Here is a 19,875-nt window from a genome sequence, read left to right as displayed (position 1 = left end):
AGTAACGACCTCACCGAAGGCTCGGAAATCCACACGCAGCTGATTCGCGCACAGACAGAGGTCGAAATCGGCGAAGCGGAGAAAATGAACCGAACGATGGTGATCATCAGCCAGGTGATATTTCTGTTTTTTTGTCAAGTTTGTGATGCTTCCATTGCGCTCTTTCTTCACAGGCCTGATGAACCAGACGAGGTTACAACGTGAACTGATACTGTTGATTGAACAGGAAAGAAATGCAAAGGAAAGAAAGAGAATAACATGGCACATTCCCCGCTCAACTTTGTCAACAAGCGCCTGCTCACGTTGCTTGCATCGTTCGTTGAAATCGCAGAGGAGAAGAGCGAAGTGAGTGAGCAGTCGAGTTCTGTGAGGGGTGCATTTCTTCTTCTTCTTCTTCTTCTTCTTCTTCTTCTTCTTCTTCTTCCTCTTCTTCCTCTTCCTCCTCCTCCTCTTCTTCTTCCTCTTCTTCTTCCTTCTCTTCCTTCCTTTCTTTCTCTTCTTTATCTTCATCTTAATATTTTTTATCTTCATCGTCATCACTATCTTCTTCCTCTTCTTCTTCTTCTTCTTCTTCTTTTTCTTTTTCTTTTTCTTCTTCTTCTTCTTCTTCTTCTTCTTTTTCTTCTTCTTCTTTTTCTTCTTCTTCTCCTTCTTCTTCTTCTTCTTCTTCTCTTCTATTCCCTTCCAACAAAAGAGTTACATTTCAAATACAAAATTCTTCTTCTTCATCATCTTCATTTCCTTCATCGTCTTCTTCTTCTTTAGCAGCTATAACAGCATAACGAACACCTCCTATATCATAATCATCATTATCTTCTTCTTCTTCCTTCTCTTCTTCTTATGCTGATATTGCAATTACTTCAATTGCCTCTTCTTCTTTCGAATTTGCAAAAAATATGCATTGACATTGATAAATTCACTCCAATCATTCGAAAAAAAGAATAATTTTTGCTTCTTTAGAGAAAAACAGAAATGAAAAGCAAAACAGAAGTGGAAGTGGCATTAATGGCATTAAGTGTGTCAGTCATTTCAAAGTTCGATAATTTTTCTTTCTTTCTTTTTTTATCGATAAACTGAAAAAATAAATATTATTCCCTTTTAAATTGTGTGTTGATAAAGCATTGCATTTTCACAAGATCAAAAATATCATCGATCAACGTCAACCGCATCACAGCCTGACTCTTCTTCCTTGCAAATCTGCTTGGGAGTTTTTGTTGAACTGCTTTGAACGGGATGAGGAATTTCATTAAGTGGTTGAAGTGGGATTGAATTTTATGAAAGAAGTGAAAAAAATAAAATAAAATAAAATAAAATAAAATAAAATAAACAAACATATATACACATAGTTTTGAATTAAAAAACGAAACAACTCTGTTTTTCTGCGAGAAAAAATAACACACATCAGATTATATTGATCAATTCTCATAATAAATTTTAACTGAAATATCAATACTGTTTTGTGTTTCGGAGGAAGAGCAAGACCAATGCTTTTGGCGAGTATAAGTGTCTCCATAATTATTTCTGCTTTGCTATGCACAGGAGATACTAGTTTGAAAGCAGATGCATTCAAAAAAGCTGATTTTCAAGATTATAGCATTGGAATGTTAGGAGAAACTTATGAGGCAAGTAAAAATGCACTCTTTTTGCACAGAGTGAATGCAATCACTGTGGTGAAGTCTAATGAGCTGCAGGAGTTTGATTCATCTGGCTGGTTGACAAATACAGAAAAAAGCTCAAAACGATTGCTGGTGGATACAGAGAGGGGGTTTGATCATGACTCTGTTGCTTTCGCACTTAATGATAGCAAGAATGAGTGGAGCTGGATTTGCAGTAGGATGAAGGTTCTGAACGCATCATTGGCAGTTGAGCAAATAAAAATTGACCAAAGATGCACATCTTCCATTTCTGTGAGAAATGAATTATCCACATTATCTGTAAGCGATTGTATCATAAATGTGGTGACAGAGACGGATTTATCTCCTTTTGACTGTGCTGGAGGAACGATAAGAATGACGAATATTTCATTCCAAAGAACTTTTCCGAAGCAGGCATGGCCATCTCTTGTCTCAGCAAGCTCCTGCGCACAACCTTTGACAGGCAGTGTTCATGTTTTGTGTTGCACCTTTTCTTCGTTTTGTGCCTCAATTGCGAATCCGTTCATTGGAGATGTCGATTTGTCATTTGCCTCAGCTTCTTTTTGCAGCTTCCGCAACATTTCTGTTCAGAGCAACAACAAAAACTTTCCACAAAAGCATTCTTTACAGGAAAGCAAAATGGAAGGCTGCATGGTCGCTGATTGCGTTTGTCCATTTTATGGAGTTCTCATTTCTGGCTCTCGTGGATGTGGTTTTGGCTCATCAAACACTTCTTTCATTCGTTCGAAAAACACCATTTCCCATCAGAACTTCACAAATGAAGCACAATCGTTTTCAGAAGGAGAAATCAAATTCGAAGATTGCAACTTCACCGAATGCAGCGCTGTTCATGGTGGTGCAATTGCAGTAAGCGAAAGTGCCAAGCTCACTGTTGACAAATGCACATTTTCCGAATGCACCGATACATTTGATGGTTATTATGGCTATGGGGGAGCAATTTTTAGCAATGGAAGTGACTGCAGCATTGAAAATTCATTGTTTAATTGTTGCAGAGGAACGGGAAATTTTCCTATCGGAGGAGCATTTACTCATATTACAAATAAATTTTCTATTGTTATTGGCTGTTCTTTTGAAAATTCTTCAGCAGCTTATGGGGGAAGCGTTGCATGGTTTATTGGAGGAAGCGGATCAATTTACAACACTGTATTCAAATGCAGTAAAGCATTTAAATGTTTTGCTGGAACGGTATATCTACAGTTTCATAAAGTCGATTTTGTGATATCAAATTGTTTCTTATTAAATGGAAATTCCAAACGTGGTGCAGGAGGATTTGATGTTTCCGATAATGATAACAATAAGAACGTCAAAATCCAATTTTGCTTGTTTGAAAACAATACAGTGCAGAAATCGACACATGCAGCAGATATTTATATAGGAAAGGGATTTAGCTTGACAGACAACACAGTTCAGATATTGCGAAGTTTTACACTTTCAACAGCTCCAAGAAAAGTTGTGCAATGCAGTGTATTTGCAGAGAAATGCGGAGATAAAGGTGTGGCATATGACTCATATCTGCCAGCTCCTCAGCCAGAAATACATATCAGTAATTCTGGTAGAAATGTGGACACTTGTGGAAGAACAGGATCAGAATGTCAAACAGTGGAATATGGAGTGACAAGATGGAATTCATATTTGGGGCAGAATGTTTTGATATCAAGTGAAGAATTCAAAGAAGACATGATTGACATTGACTGGAGAAATATCGTTTTTGTCGGAACAGAGAGCAACTCATCGGTAATAAAGTGTCACGAAGCCTCGTCAAATGGCTGCTTAATCTCGATCGGCAATGGTTCGCTGAATGCAAAGAGGATTTCCTTTGTTTGCGTGTTCAATCGATCTGCAATTGCGGTCGGCTCCTCAGGCTCAGTTCAGTTGGAGCTGTGCAGTTTCACGAAAAGTACCCAATCGACTCAGCCCTTAACAAAATCCCTGATTCGTGTTGATGAAGGTTCATTGACGATGGAATTTGTGAATGTCTCTGGGTTTTCATTTTCGCAAGGCTGTGCAATTGCTTTGTCGGATTGCAAATCTGTCTCTCTTTCCAATACTTCTTTTTGGGATATTGAGAGCGAGCAGAATGGCGGATGCCTGAATGCAGTGCGGAGCGAAGGATTTGAGGATGGCTGCGATGCTTCAATAAGTGGATGCACTTTTGAGCATTGTGTTGTTTCTGGAGATGGAAATGGAGGCGGGGCGCTGTTCCTCTCACTGCCAAATACATTCTCAACAACAATTTCTTCATGTTCGTTCGAAGAATGCGAGGCGCCTTTCGATTCGCAGGAGGGATATGGAGGAGGAATCTTTCTGGAACTTGGGCATTCAGATGCTTCATTAACAATCGAGACACCTTCTTTTTCATCAGAAAAGCCGAATAAAGCGAAGCATGGAAACGATTTATTTGTTCAATCTCCAGACCTGAAGGAATCGATCACGAACGAGACGCTTCCTTTTGTTTATGCACTTGGGCATAGCTCCTTTGATGATTTATGTGGGTTCCATGGAAATGATCACGAGCACGCGATTCCGTTGATTCTGTTTCTGGAGGAAGTTGGGAGCACAGTCCATGTGGGAAGCGAGGATGGAGCTGATACTGTTGTGTGTGGATTCTCGGATTATCCGTGCCACTCGCTCAATTACTGTGTGGAGAGGTTGGATGAAGAAAACGCAAAGACAGTAGCTGTTCTTGCCTCAGCAACAATTGAAAACGAAATGATGTTGCACAATTTGGATTTGAAATCATCAAATACTTCAAAAGCAGAAATCACTTGCATCAAGTCGCTGCAGGCCTCAACAAGAAAAGTGATGGCTTCAACAGGGGATGTGTCCGTCGAATTGATCCACTTTTTGCTTCCTTCTTCGTTAGATGCTGAGATAGAAACGTTAATATCCTTGAATTCTGAGAGCAACCTGTCGCTGGCAAAATGCGCGCTCGAAATGCAGGTGGGAGAGCTGAACCAAATAAGTTACTGGCTGTTTCAGATCTGCGGAGGGACACTCAATATCAACGACTGCCAGATTGATTCAGGCTGCCTCTGCCAGGCACCTATTGCAGTGAGCGAGAATGGTGCTGCTGCTCCGACAGTTATCTCGCTGAAAGTGAAAAACGCAGACATTGGCGATCAACCTCTCATCTGTGTGATTCCATCGTCAACATCCAAACTATTGAATGATGGTGCGACGAGTGACGAGGTTATCTCTCTTTCGCAATGCTCTTTTGAAGGGATCACCAACGGCGATGCAAACAGGGCTGTGTTAATTGCATCCTCAATTTCAAGCCATGTTGAGTGCTTGCACTGGAATGTCACGAATGCCAAAGGCGCTGAGAGCATAGAGGGAGGCGCAATGAAAGTTGTTGTTGAGGCTCAAGGACAATTTACGATGGAAAATGCCACATTCACGAAATGCTGCGCAGAGTGTGAAACAGGTGGGAAAGGAGGAGGGGTCTATTTCGACTGCTCGGCTTCCAATGCATTCTCCTTCCAGCAGATGGCTTTCGATCAGTGCTCTGCAAAACACGGGAAAAACATGTTCTTTCTCTCGTCAGACCTGAATGCTTCCATCACAAAACAGACATTGGCATTTGAAGTCAGCGAGACAGCGGGAGATAAAAATCTGTTTGTGGGAAACGACAGCACGAAGACAAACTTCGATCTTTGCCGATTTCTGATTGGATATGCTTCTCAAGAAATCCATCTCAGCAAGAACAGCGGGTGGGATGTTCTGCGGTGTGGGAGTGCAGAAGAGCCATGCGCAACAATGGAGTATGGGCAGAAGCACTTTCGTGCGTTGGATGAGCCAGAGCAGCCAAACATGAGCATTTTCCTCGTTATCGATGAAGCACGGGTGAACAGCGAGGTCGACTTTTCAAACGTCACTGTGACTTCAGTTGACGCCAAGTCTCGTCCTGCCCTGACTTTTGGAGCAGCCATTTCACCTCAGGCAGGAAAGGAAGAAGAACGCGATTCTGTGCTGGCAAACACCGGCACATGCACTCTCATTAACATTGAGATCTGCTTCGGGGATGGATCTGAATGGAAGCAGACGAAGCTGATAAGCACAGCTGGCAGCGCTTTTGCAGCTCAAAGCTGCTCCTTCACCAGCTCTTCTGAGGCAGCCATTCCTTATTGTGTTGTTGCCTGCCTGACTGGAACATGCGAAATGTCATTCTGCTCGTTCCAATCCATCAAGTGCAAAAATCACATTCTGATGGCATCGCATGAGAGCAGCATTGACTTGACGAATGTCTCGATGAGCAACATGGAACTGATGGGCAAAAGCATTGTGGCAGAGCTGGCGCAGGGCAAATTGCGAGGCGAGCCACAGATATTGAATGAAGGCGACAGTCCAACGGTTGAGCTGAAATGCTGCACGCTTTTCTCGCTTCGCCAAAGTGCTCCTTCTGAGCCGTCGATCATCAGCTGCTGTGGAAGCGAGCCTTCCCGCGTGCTTGTCCGAAACACGTCGATCAAGAGCAGCGGAAGCAGCCTGAGTGAGAATGGCGGATGCATTGCCATGAAATTGAGCGAAGGCTCGTTGTTCCACTGCAACTTTTGTTCGATCTCTGGATGCTTCTGCTCAGCGACTGGCAGAGGAGGTGCGATGTTCCTGGATTGCTCATCAATTGCAAGCGATGGGCTGCTTCCTTTCCTGTTGGAAAACACGACGTTCATGGAAAACAAAGCTTTTAGGGGAAGAGACGTGTATGTGAAATGCGCGAATGTTGAAGCTCAAATCGGGGCGGAGCTGTTCCAGCTCGACTTCAGACCTCCGTTTGTTCGGGAGCTTGCCATGTGGGGATGCACAGCTCCTGACTATGCAGACGAGCAAGATCTGTTGCTGCTTGTGGTTGTGTATCAGAGCGAAACGATATTTGCATCTTCTTCGGCTGACAATGCCTCTGACACGCGCCAGTGTGGTACAATGAGCGAACCGTGCATTTCGCTGAATGTTGCGCTGCACCACATCATTCCTTCAGTTTTCAGCAATTTGCTGATTGGCAAAAGCGCTGTGGTGTCAGGGGAAGCAAGCGCTTGCGATGTTTGGATCAAGTCGCTGTCTGCAGAAGGGGAAAGAGGGAATATTGTGCTGAACAGCAGCATCGGAAGCAAGAGGAGCAATCTCTTTTCGTGCTCATCGAGAGTGAAAATCGAATTTTTGAAGTTCATGTTCGGAAGCGCGTTTTCTTCTTCTCATTCCAGCTTGTTATCGCTGACTGATGGCAACTTGTCTATTTCAAATACAGCATTTAGTCAAGTAGATTCGAGTGAAAACTCTGAATACAAATTGAACTGCTCCATCATTCTCGTGGAGAATGGCAGGTTATCGATTGACGGATGCACTTTTGATTGTCTTCGTCTCGGCTCTTCATGCGTGGAATCAAGCACAGGTCTGTATTTCTCATTAGTGGACTTGAACATTTCTGATGTGAATTCTGGTGTGTTGTTGGACTTCCGCAATCTGGCAGACCTCTCAATGCAGCAGGTGCTCATTTCCAGTTGCACACTTGAACAATCCGTCCTTGTCCTTCACAACTGCAAAGACTCTCATCTGCAGAAGGTTCAAGTCAAGAATGCAGAGAGCAAAGCAAGCTTGATTGTGTTTTGCTCAGACGGTTCAGGAGGCCATTCATACATCCAGTGCAGCCACGTGGAACTTGACGATACACGCGTTTCAAAGGAATCATTGGTTTCTGCTGAATGCGAAGATGCAAATGTTGAGATGAATTTCTTGGCCATTTGCAGCGCGATGCTTGGAGAAGGATGTGCAGTGAGTGTGGCGTCAAACGCTTCGACATTCCGGCTGAAGCAGTCATCGTATCAAAACATTACCAGAAATTCGCTTGGTCCGTGCTGTTTTGCTTCTTCTTCATCTTCTTCATCTTCGTCTTTGCTGGTGGAGTTGGAGAACTGCACCAGCCAAAAATGCATCTCATCCTCAGAAAAGGGGAGAATTGCAGCTCTGACAGACTTAACAGATGTTAACTTGTCTTCATGTGCTTTTGATGGAGCAGCGGGTGTGCAGCATTTTGGAATAAACGAAGATTCATTTGAAAATCTGTGTAGGTGGAATGGTTCCATGATCGATCTTCATAATTGTTCTGGACTGATGAAGGATTCAACGCTTACGAATTCAGAAAATGGAGGACTTTCATTAACAGGAGGAAGTGTGGAGATTGAGAAAGGAGAATTCATGAACAACAACCCGTCGATAGTGAATTATGGGTCGGCACGAAGAAACATTCTGTGTGGAGACTCAGGAAGATTGAAGGTTGTGAGCTTGAAAGGAGGAGATGGAGTGAAGGACAATGCATCGTTGTGGATATTGGATGAAGGGTGCACACTGGAAGGGATTGCCAGAGAAAGGGCATCCGCGTTTTTCATCCCGAGGGTGGAGAGTGTGACATCTGAAAAGTCAGGGGAGAAGGTGGATATCGTGTTCAGAGGGTCGGTTCTCCTTCCGTGCAACCTCTCATTCAAAACAGTTGCAGCGATTGGGGATGAGGAGGTGGTTGAGAAGTATTTGTTTGATGCAAGCGGTTTCATATCAGAGAAAGAGATACATGGGTCTGTTCCTGTCAGGACAGTTGAAGGCGTTCCAAGTGAAGCAGAAGTAAGGGTGTGCATAAATTTTGGAAAAGCTGATTCTCCATCGGTCACTGATTCATTTGTGCTGAAGAACAGGAGTGAATCCAAAACAAATGAATATGAAAGAATTGTTGAAGGAGGAAAAGAACAAAAATCATTTTTGCTGATCATTGTGATAATTCTTTCAATTATCCTTATATTTTTCATTGTTTTATTTGTTGTGGTTGTTGTTCTTCTACGAAAAAAATTGACGGAGACAAAAAAGAGGGTTGAAAAAGAGAGGTTAGAAAATGAACAAACAATAGGAAAAGTTGAGAAAAGAAATGAAAACAATAGAGGAAGCATTGAGATGAGCGACATGCCATCCACATTGCTGGAAGGGATGACGAGTCAAATACCTCTGTTGATTGAAAACGATGAAGAAGATCTTCCAGAGCCTCCATTAATAACCGATGACATTCTAAATGAAAATGATCTGCCAGATTTGGAATCTCCAATACAGTTATCCGAGAATGCTTCTGTTTCATTGGTACCTCAATCTCATTCACTCAATGTGATACTAGCGAAGAAGCCATTTCGAGAGAAAGAGAAAAATAACATCAAAACATTGCACTCAGTGATTCATTCAGTTCAGGGTAATTTCACATTGGGAACAAGAGCGATGGATGTTATTGATGGGAAGGAAGTGGTTATGGCAGTTGCAGTACTGCTTGAGCATTTGATTTCGGTTGATGATGAAAGGGTGGGAATGATAGCAAGGCAGCTATGCCCATATTCGATCTTTGTTGAGGAAGGGAACGAAAATGAAATATTTGTTTTAACAGAGGAATTGAAAGATGAAAAGCAGAAGGAAGAAATGAAGCGATGGAAGGCACCAGAAGAAGGAAATGAAGATGAGGAAATGGAAAAAACAGTTGTTTTTACACTTGGACTGATTCTGCATGAAATGACAACAGGAGAAGTGCCATTGAGCGAGTGTGATGCGGAGGAAGCACAAGAGATGATGAGAGATGGAGTGCGACCGCTGACAGAAGGAATCGAAGGAGAAGATCTGGTTGAGCTGATGGAGAAGATGTGGGCAGATGAACCAAGAGACAGGCCTTCTTTGAATGAGATAATAAAACTGCTGGAGGAAATATATCAATATGGCGATGGCTGAAAAGGTTAAGCAATGAACAATCAACACATGTACGTTTTCTATCAACTATTGGATCGTTTTCGAATTAAACATAATAAAACATTAAAAATTGGTTTTTAAAATGCCAGAATAATTAATAATAATTTTCTTCTTCTTTTTTCTTCATGAGTGCTGTCGGTGTATTTTTAAGTTACCTCTTTCTTTTGTATTTCTTCATTTTAATATTATTTTATTTTGTGTATTTCAATTTTGAAAGTGGATAATAGAAAAATTGGTTAAATTGGAATCTTTTTATAATGAGAATCTTGTCTGTGTGATTATTCTTGTAGAAAGAGTGCTTTGTACACAAGTCTTTATTTTTAACTTTTTAATTCAAAATTTTTTTGTTTTTCTAATTTTCTTTCATAACAAAGATTTTTCTAACTTTTCATTTCAATTCAAAAATGTTCAGAGTTAAAGAAAAAAGATCAATATCAACTTCAATGTTGTTTGCCAACAAAAAAGAAAATAAAATTTTAAGTCTTTTCAATCAGTTTCTGATTATAATTGTAATATTTTAATAATATTTTTGTATCAAATGCATGAATCATCATGACACTTTATGAATTGTGAAATTGTCTGTGGTAATTTTGAAATTTCAAGATGAATTTTGTAATAACTCAGGTGGCCAAATTTTTTCCATGAAAAGTGAATTATGCACAAACATGAAGTTATTCAAATCATATTTTCTAAAAATATTCTGTTGTTTTTTTATTGCAATTAATTATAGAAGAAATTTTTAAACAAAATTATTATGAAATAATGTATGATTTTTCAAAACAAGCTTTGGAATACTATTTTGTTCTTTTCAAAGACATTGTTATGAAAGTTTGAAGGTCTTCATTTCATTTTTTTTTCAGATGAATGAAAAATGTCAAATTTTTTAAAAAAGTCGCCTTGGATCTAAATAGGGTCAGTAATTTATCATATCCCCTTTTTTTTATCGGGACCTAAATTTTCTGGCTCACTGGAGCACTTTCAGAAAAAAATAAATAATAGGAAACCTTTTTTAAACTTTTATATACTATTCCAGAAAATATTTTTTATTTTTTTTTATTTCTGTAAATAGATCTGGAATTTTTTGTTTTATTTTTTTGATCAAAGACTTGCTCATATTTCAACGAGCTTTTTGTTTTGAGTGTTTTGAGTTATATCATTGTTTATAAACTTGACTTTTTAATGTTTTTGGTTATTTTATATTATTAAACACTTCGTTTTTTTATCATTTTTTCCATTTCATGATATTTTGACAAAATTAGAAACAATAGCAGAGTTTGAAATAATCATGATTTTTCGTGTTAAAGAGAAGTTGAAAAAATGATTGCTATGTGCGTTACAAAGATTTTGAAATGAAAGAATGTGATTTGAAGCAAAAAATGTAAAAAATACATAAAAACATGTTTTTTTGTAAAAAAATCACGATCATAAAAAATAAAAGATTTTCATCCTTTTGAAAATCTTTGTTAATTGATTGTTTTCATATTTCAACTTTTTACAAAACAAAAAATCTCCTTTGTTCCAATAAAATCTTCTATTTATTGAAATTTTGTGAAATGGAAAAAATGATAAAAAAACGAAGTGTTTAATAATATAAAATAACCAAAAACATTAAAAAGTCAAGTTTATAAACAATGATATAACTCAAAACACTCAAAACAAAAAGCTCGTTGAAATATGAGCAAGTCTTTGATCAGAAAAATAAAACAAAAAATTCCAGATCTTTTCACAAAAATTAAAAATATAAAAAATATTTTAAGGAATTGCTTCTTATAATATATTAATAATTTTCTATTATTTATTTTTTACTGAAAGTGCTCCAGTGAGCCAGAAAATTTAGGTCCCGATTAATTTTTTAGGTACCTATAAATTATTGACCCTATTTGTTAATTGGAGAAAGTAATGAAACACTCAGTGGACATTATTTATCTCAAATATTCAAATTTTCACTAACGAGTTGGATTGTCTATGAAAAACTTCAGTATAAAAAAAAACGGTTCTAGATACTAATTTTTGATGTTATTTTTTGATCAATTGAAATATTTGTTTTCTGGTGAAATAAGATTTGTTGCAATTTATCATGAAAGTTTCTGAACAAGGCGTTAGAGGTTCGATGTGTTTCATAAGTTTTACAGTTGAAAAATTATTATGATTTGAAGAAATTTATTCTTTCATTTTCACTGTTTATCTTGGTTAAAGCAATTCAAATGAAATATTCTTCTCATCAATGTTAAGTTGAATTGAATCGTATTCAAATTCAATGAAAAAACAAAATGGATGCAACAGAAAGTTTGTCCATTTCATTATGGAAATGGATTGGTTGCACATCGCAACAAGGAGGTGCTCTTTGTGTCCAAGACTGTGAAAAAACCGTTCTTAATAATGAAAATTCGTCTTTTTCTAAATGTAATGCTTCATCCGCAAGATGTGGAAGAACATATGCATTGAATATCGCTGAATGTATTTTGCTCCAAACCACATTTGTTCAACGTTCCGCAAAAGGAACCACCGAGTTGGGAGGCGGGGAAGGAATCCAGTTTGAAAATGTCAATTCACATCCAGCGGTTTATGATTGCTCCTTTCAAAATTACTCTTTGGGAAACTACGGAGAGGCAATTAATCTGCGTGCAAAGAGAATCGAGAGACAGAAGAAATGTGTTGTTAATTTGTTTTTTTTCAACTACAGCGCGCTTAACTCTTCAGGTTCTGGAGGTGGTGCAATTGAGCATTGGATATCTTTGGACATAGTCTATATGTTTAACTGCCTATCCTGCAATTGCTTTTCGATGAAAGCAGGAGGTGCTGTTGGTTCACAAACCAATGCAGTTAATAAAGGAATTTTATTTTTCTATTATTTTTTCCACAATAACTCATACGTTAAATGAAAACATGATATTGTTCTACTTGGCTCTTCAGCTAATTTCATTCATCCAAACTGTTATTCAAACAGACAAATAGAAAACAGAGTTAGCGTAAACTCGGGTTCAATCATTGACAAAAGTGAATGGCTCAATGATGCTGGAGGAATAACCAGATTTGTTTTTTCAACTGCTGCTCAACCAAATTCCAAAGGTGTTTTTTCATGTGGGATCAATGAAAGATATCCGTGTAATTCTATCAGCCATTGCATAAATCAACTTTTTCCACGTTATGCAAATGAAGCTCAGATATTTACAGGAACAATAACAGAAATAAGAAGTGAAGACTTCGATACCAACGCTGTTGTGACATGTGGACAAAGTGGTGTGAGTGCAACTGTCCAGGAAAAAATTGAAGCAGCTAATGTTTCTTTTATTTCAGTCTTAACAGGAACTTGCTCTTGCGAATTGCTCAGAAGAAGTGAATATTTATCACTCAAGAATATTTGAGGAGAATGGAACTAAAAAGGTTGGAATAGCAGGCTGCACAACTCTTTTCTTTCTTAGTGAACTGTTTTCGCGAAGCCTCCATGATAGTTCGATTTGCTACAGTTCCTTTATCATCTGCTCATGTTCTCCAGTTAAATGTCAACAATGTGTGAGTATTGCTGATTGAATTTATTGGATAACGGCCATTTTTATAATTTCACAACATCTGGGTCTGCTTTCTCCAGCTATTGTCTTTTCTTCCCTTTCAATTCCATAGCTGATGATGCTATCTCTTCTCCTGATCTCTTTTGGGGAAATTTGAATGTTTAATCAAATTCCAGCTAATCTGACAGAAAAACAGTTTTCAAACGGTTTTCGTCATCATCATCATCTTTTTTTTTTTTGTTTTGTTTTGCTTGTTTTGCTTTGTTTTGCGACTTCATAATTTTTTTATTTTTCTCATATTCGATATATGGAACAGCTCGTAGGTTATCTTCACTTTTTCTGTGACTGAGAAAAGAAGAAAAGAATAAAAGAAGGTGACAGGGGATGAGCAGCCATCTTCATCTCATCTTCATCTCATCTTCATCTTCATCATCCACCTTGTCTTTGATTGACCCTTCGCACGCCTCGATGGTGTTTGTGTCATACGCTTTGTCAGCAGCGATGGATGGCATCGAGAGGCAGCTGTGTATAGTTGTATCTGAAGAAGGTTGGATGCTTGCAAATCAAAAGAAATCGTTGCTGAGAACGACACAGAAGCTTGCAGATAGTTACGTTGTGGCGAGGCGGGAGGTGCTGTATGGGGATGATATATATATTAAAGATATGGAGCTTTCAGCGATGTTTTTAGTTCAGCTGATATCACAATTTCCTTCGCAAATAGAGTTGGTAGAGAGCGAAGTCGGAGAGCAGGAAGATGTTTGCGGAAGCTGATGTGAATGCATTCCCGTCGATCAACGATCTCTTTGACCAGTCTCCACTGCTTCATTCGGTGATAGCACTGCAGGTTTCGCGACAGTCTCTGTTGAAATATTTGGTGGAGCAGCTGGACAATAAAATGATGATGCTAAATGTTGTTCTATGAAGGACAGATGAGAAAGCTGAGAAGGCGCTGGAGGAGGTGGGGCTGAGGATAAAGGATGGGCTGGCGCGGAAGGTCAGGGAGCTGAAGGAACAGCACGAGATGGAGAAACAGGAGAGGAGAAAATGTTTTTAGAAATCAACATGCCGATGCAAAAGATCTGAAATGATAGCAGATAGCTAAGAGGACTAACGGGCTGGTGGAATGGTTGAAGGAGAAAAACAAAATCATTCGGATGTGGAAGAGGAAGATTCTGGAGCAGAGCGAGAAGCACAACGCAGATGTGAAGGAGGTGAAGGAGGTGAAGGAGGTGAAGGAGGTGAAGGAGGTGAAGGAGGTGAAGGAGGTGAAGGAGGTGAAGGAGGTGAAGGAGGTGAAGGAGGTGAAGGAGGTGAAGGAGGTGAAGGAGGTGAAGGAGGTGAAGGAGGTGAAGGAGGTGAAGGAGGTGAAGGAGGTGAAGGAGGTGAAGGAGGTGAAGGAGGTGAAGGAGGTGAAGGAGGTGAAGGAGGTGAAGGAGGTGAAGGAGGTGAAGGAGGTGAAGGAGGTGAAGGAGGTGAAGGAGGTGAAGGAGGTGAAGGAGGTGAAGGAGGTGAAGGAGGTGAAGGAGGTGAAGGAGGTGAAGGAGGTGAAGGAGGTGAAGGAGGTGAAGGAGGTGAAGGAGGTGAAGGAGGTGAAGGAGGTGAAGGAGGTGAAGGAGGTGAAGGAGGTGAAGGAGGTGAAGGAGGTGAAGGAGGTGAAGGAGGTGAAGGAGGTGAAGGAGGTGAAGGAGGTGAAGGAGGTGAAGGAGAAGGTGCAGCTGATTGATGTGGGGATTGAGAAGATGAGGATGCGGAGGATGCAGTAGGGTGAAGTTGTGAGTGAGAACAGCGAGGGGTCATGGGAAGGAGCTGGAGCAGGGGCAGGGGTTCTGTTTGCTATGCCTTCTTCGTTGTCGTCTGCGAGAGGTGGAGTAGTTCCATTTTTTACTCTGTTGATTCAGCAGTTGGAGCTGAGTGAAAAGCACTTGGAGAAGTTTTACGTTAGAATCGCAGATGGCAGCGCTGTGATGCATGGGCCAGACCTGAATGGGAAGGGGGTTGTGGGAAAATCAAATAGTGGAGGAGGATGAGGTGGCGGTGGTGGAAGTGAGTGAACGAGATCTGGGATCAGCGAGAGATCAAAGAAGAAAGGCGCTGGAGCCAATGGAAGTGGGGAAGGCAGTCAGGGCTGTGGTGGAAGAGCAGATGCAACGGTGTGGCAATAGACGGATTATGCTGAGAAGGAAACAAAGATGCTAATGGCACTGTCGAAAGTGCATGTGCAGACAATATGCGAGCAGAAGGCGCTGTTCAAGGAGGTGATTGAGAAGCAAAAGACGGGGCTCGTGCAGAGCGAGAAAAAGCAGAAGAAAATGAAGGTGTCGTATGAAGAGAAGATGGAGCGGCTGGTTGTTCAGGTGAAGGAGCTAAAAGAGAAGATGGAAAGAGGGAACTTTTGTGGGAGAAGGAAGGTTAGGAGGAGGAAAATGTTTTTTGGTGGAGTTTGAGACGATGCAGTCAAAGATGGGAATGACAGATGCGTCTGTGTTTCTGAGGATTCTGCTGAATAGCAACCGAGCAGAAGTGAAGATGAAGAAAGGAGACGAGGAAGACGTTGTATGATGCCTTATGCTCTGGCGAGGCATTGACTTCTTCGTCTGCGATATCAGGTGCATCACTAATTCAGAGCTGGAGTCTCTTCTGTGCGTGTGCTGTCCGCAGACGTCACAGACGCTGTCGCAACAATTCTTCTGAGATGCATCCCATCTTTCGAGGTGCTTTCTGCCATCGTTTGCATCGGTGCTGGAGGTGTTCCAGACCAACGATTTCTTTACACTGTGCCTGATGCATCCAGATGTGTGTGATGCTGCCAAATGCGGATCTCCTCTTTTCTTGTCACAGAACAGCTCAGTTGTGAAGACAGTCAGCCAGCGCTGGATGATCAGGTGCAGGTGCTTTCGGTGGTGTCAGCGGGGGCAGGGCTGAATCGAAGTGTTGATGCTGATACAGTCGGCTGTGGGTGCTGTTCCGGATGGTGATGATGCTGGTGCAGCTCGTGGGGCGCCAGCTGCAGAGCGAACGAGGTGGGACGGCCAATCTGCTTTGGGGTGCTGCTGGTGAACATGCAGCGTGTGTAGCTGCCTCACAAGCCGATGGCACGGCAGAGCAAGGGAGGGAGTGAGGAGTCAATGTCTTGCCATGCAACAGCAGTATCTGCTTCTTCAGCACAGCACAAACATCTTCTGAATTGCAAAGAATTGGCAATCATCAACTTGTGGCTGTCCGTTGCGTGTGCATCTGATCTGATCGATCCTTCCATTTCTCCTCCTTCATTTTCATCGGAGTTGTCATTTCCACCGCAATCGCCTTCTTTTCCTTCTTCTTCTTCTTCTTCTTCTTCTTCATTTTCTTTCTTTTTCCCCTTTCTCTTGACTCATCTTCAAAAATTCCTCAAATTTCTATTTTCACTTTTTCTTCCTTTTCATTCTATTCATCTCTTTCATTCAAATTTCTTATAAACATCTTCTTTTTCTTCTAAGTTTTTTGTCAAATTTCTTCTTCTGCTGCATCATCAACTTCTGTTTCCCTCTTTTTGCTTTTAACATGATTTGTCTTATATGTCTTCCAAAACCATCAAAGGCCTCCTCTTCTATTTGCTTCAATTTTTGCTCCTTCTCATTCCACCAAACGCCCTCCAATTATAATACCCGATTTCATAAATGAATCAGATTTGCCCTCTTTCCATAAGCTTTCATGACCACTGGACACTTTTGCAAAGACCACAATGTAACAAAAAAGAAATACATGGAAAATATTATTTTACAAACAATAATATTTTTCACATACATTTAAATCGACCAATCTTTACAAACTTTCTTCTTTCTGCAAACAAAACTTATCTTCCTCGTCTCTGCTGATTCCATTCTGCTTCCTCACAAAAAAATGTCCACACCTCAATCCTCTATTATTCTTCCATTCAAATAGCCTCCACAAACTTGATTCCAAAAAATTGACGAAAACAAAAAAAGAAAAATAAGAAGAAAAAGAATAATCTGTTGAACAAGAGGGAGAGGACAAACATGCAGAATGCAATGAAAATGATAGCCACGATGAAAACAATGAGGAAAAGTTGATGATGAAGACTACGACGAATTAGATGAAGAAGAGAAAGAAGATGAAAGAGAAGAAAAACAAAAATTTTGTTGAATACGAGGAAGATAATGTCGAGTTCAATCGTCGGATGTATTATGTTGGAAGATATCCCCAGCATCACAATCTCATTTTCTTCTCCAGTGGATTGCGCTTCAACAATACAATCCAAAGACGAGAGGAAAGCGAACTTTTATAAATTCTGCTCATCTCCAATTGATGTGAAATTATCAGCCATCCTCATCGTTATGCTCTCTAAAGCGGAGATTGACCATTTTCACAATAAGCGGGATTTCTGGGCTTTAGAAAGGATGCGGATGGAAATATCTTCACGATCAATATAAACAATAAAAATAACATACGTTAAGTCTTTTCGTGCTATGAATAAAATTGTTTTATTCCATCTGACCATCCAATCTCCAAAATTATCAAATAGTATTTCAAAATTATAATATCTCCATCATTGTCTGTTGCCTCCACAGGAAATAATATTTCAAATTCTATAGGTAATGTTCATTCACGGATTTCTCATTTTTGCAAGGAATATTTTTGTTCTTTCAAATCTGATGATCTGAATATCCATTACTTATAAAAATTGATTAAAAACGTTGTTTTTCTTTCTTTTTTTTGTAACGCCTTGTCAAAAAAACACTAACAACGCAGAATGGTATAACAACTTATGCTTTCATGGTTGCTTTGAGTTTATATTTTGCACCGATTTCTTCTATCCAATGATATTTGAATTCAATGCAAATGACGTTTTTTCATTGTTTTCTGTTCGCAATGTGCTTTCAAAAATGCAGACAACGAGTGGAATTGAAAGGTTCAATGGTTTGTGCTCGTTGTTGAATTAGAATTCTTATCTAATGCATTATTTTCTATCTTTTTTTTCTTTGAAGAATTGATATCTGAGCTTGAAGATTGCAACGAGGAAGAACAAAAACAGAAAATTGAAAAAACGATTGAAACATTTGATGAAATGAGTGAAAAAGAACTTAATTCCACATTCACAGAAATACTGTTCAACAGAATGGACAAAATGGTTAAAGAAAAGAAATTGTCATTGAAAAATGCATTATTCTTTCTGAAACACGTTGGATATTATAAAATCTTGAAAAATATTAGGGCTTATGGCTATGCATTTACTTTGTTGAAAGTGAGATTTGAGAAGATGATTGCTGAAGAAGATGGGAAAAAGGAGGGAAAGGATGAAAAGCTGATTGCTGATCTTGGTGAATGCAATTTGTATTTTGGGTGCTCATCATCATTGGAATTGAATTCTATTCTTGTGCCTTGTCTTTTGAAAGTTGCGTTGAAGAAAGAAGAAAATGAGGAAACACAAAAAGAGGTTGAAATGGCTCTTTTGGCGCTGAGTTGCATTGACACATATTATGTTTGAACATTTCCGTGGTATTTTAGAAATTATTGAAATTTTTTCTTGTTTTTGAATAGAACGTTTCAAGAGTTCTTTATCTGAACGAAATCAAAGAGATCATCGAATATCATCAGGAGCATCACAACCTCACTCAGCTTGCCTATCAGTCTGCTTGGGCATTTTTTATTCGCGGATTTTACAGAGATCTTTCTTTAGAAAAAATTTTCGTGGAAGAACTTCATTTTGCAAGAGAGGCAAGAAGAGAATTGGAAGAATTGTCAAAGTGTGTGAATTGGAAGAGAAAAGAAGGGATAATTAAAAGAATAGAGAAGAAACGAAAGAAGAACTTGTTTTATTGAGATAGATTGAAGCGATGGACTATTATTTTTTCAAGTGCAAATTGTGGAATGGAGAATTTTTTGATTTTTTAAGCAGCATCGTTCAGGTGTTTGCTGCATCAAAGGACTTTCGCATTGAAATTAGCCAACAGTGCGTGCATTCACTAAGGGTAGCAATGAGAAATAGAGTTGTGAAAGTTGATGACCTGGCATAAGTGTAAAAAAATACCTCCTCCAATTTCATGATTTCTTTCATGATAATAAGTGACAGTAAATAACATAAAAAAACAACACTTTTGGGTGGAGCAGTTTTTTGAGATATCAACATAAAATATCAAGAACAAATATTTGTGATCTGTCCCATAATTAAATTTTTTATTCAAACTTTTTTGCTTAAAACTTTAATGCCTGCAAATTGAAAGTTTATCTTTGGATTTGATAACACAGCACTTAAATGCTTTTCAATTGAGGTTTGAAATTGAACAATCTTTATTATTTTTCATGTTGTATTTTCAGAAATTTCAATTTTCGCAGGAACATCTGTGTATTAAATACATTCCCTTCAAAGATCAATCATGGTATTTTTACTTGCAATCAAATCATGAGAGAGCAATATTCTATTTCATACTGCAAAAAATCAAAAATTGTCACTGATTTCTTAATGACAAAGGAAAAACATTCATGATCTGGAAATTTTTGAAAAATGCTAACATTCCAATATCAAATTTTTCAAGTTGTTCGGCTTTACATGGAGGAGCAAATTGCATTGCTTATCCACAATCCAATTCTGCTTATTCATTTTCAGAAAACAGAGTTGAAAGTTGTAAAATCACAAGTACAATTGGAACTGGTTGGTATTTTGCTCTCGATAACATGCCATCTGATGCAAAATTCTTGTTCAAAAATTGCATCTGTAGCGCAAATTCTGGTGGTGATTCTGCTAGCTTTCTAACATTCAATAATCCTCCAAGCAACAAACCAAGTCAGATTTCAATGTTGAATGCCAGTTCATCAATGACAATCTGACTGCCTCTTCCACATACGGAGGCGCTGCCATTTACTTTTATCCTCCTTATTCCTGGATGAATGGAGTTAAATTCATCACTTTCTGTTTCTTCGATGGAAATACTGCAACAAATGGAAGAGGAAAC

The 19,875-nt window shown here is 39.3% G+C and overlaps 5 protein-coding genes across 5 annotated transcripts; all 5 read left to right on the top strand.

Moving 5' to 3' along the window:
• Nucleotides 1-1,484: 1,484 nt before the first annotated feature.
• Nucleotides 1,485-9,856, top strand: MONOS_13143 (putative Protein tyrosine and serine/threonine kinase; the record flags this gene model as incomplete). Its single annotated transcript, XM_067865823.1, has 1 exon — nt 1,485-9,856. The coding sequence occupies one exon, from the start codon at nt 1,485-1,487 to the stop codon at nt 9,396-9,398; it is 7,914 nt and encodes a 2,637-aa protein (XP_067723512.1). The 3' UTR covers nt 9,399-9,856.
• Nucleotides 9,857-13,393: 3,537 nt separating this feature from the next.
• MONOS_14704 (uncharacterized protein) lies at nt 13,394-13,696 on the top strand (the record flags this gene model as incomplete). The annotated part of the gene is made up of 1 exon (XM_067867530.1): nt 13,394-13,696. The coding sequence occupies one exon, from the start codon at nt 13,394-13,396 to the stop codon at nt 13,694-13,696; it is 303 nt and encodes a 100-aa protein (XP_067723511.1).
• A 352-nt stretch (nt 13,697-14,048) lies between these two features.
• Nucleotides 14,049-14,648, top strand: MONOS_14703 (uncharacterized protein; the record flags this gene model as incomplete). The annotated part of the gene is made up of 2 exons (XM_067867529.1): nt 14,049-14,388; nt 14,623-14,648. 2 exons carry the CDS (start codon nt 14,049-14,051, stop codon nt 14,646-14,648), a joined length of 366 nt encoding a protein of 121 aa, XP_067723510.1.
• Nucleotides 14,649-15,120: 472 nt separating this feature from the next.
• On the top strand, nt 15,121-15,369 carry MONOS_14702 (uncharacterized protein; the record flags this gene model as incomplete). The annotated part of the gene is made up of 1 exon (XM_067867528.1): nt 15,121-15,369. The coding sequence occupies one exon, from the start codon at nt 15,121-15,123 to the stop codon at nt 15,367-15,369; it is 249 nt and encodes an 82-aa protein (XP_067723509.1).
• A 2,813-nt stretch (nt 15,370-18,182) lies between these two features.
• On the top strand, nt 18,183-18,939 carry MONOS_14701 (uncharacterized protein; the record flags this gene model as incomplete). Its single annotated transcript, XM_067867527.1, has 3 exons — nt 18,183-18,404; nt 18,464-18,669; nt 18,819-18,939. 3 exons carry the CDS (start codon nt 18,183-18,185, stop codon nt 18,937-18,939), a joined length of 549 nt encoding a protein of 182 aa, XP_067723508.1.
• Between the last annotated feature and the right edge of the window lie 936 nt (nt 18,940-19,875).

This window comes from Monocercomonoides exilis (genome assembly GCF_001643675.1).
Source record: "Monocercomonoides exilis strain PA203 chromosome Unknown scaffold37-1059404, whole genome shotgun sequence".
NCBI classification, from domain to species: Eukaryota; Preaxostyla; order Oxymonadida; family Polymastigidae; genus Monocercomonoides; species Monocercomonoides exilis.
The sequence above is the reverse complement of the archived record's forward strand: the minus strand, read 5'-3'. Positions and strand labels throughout refer to the sequence as shown.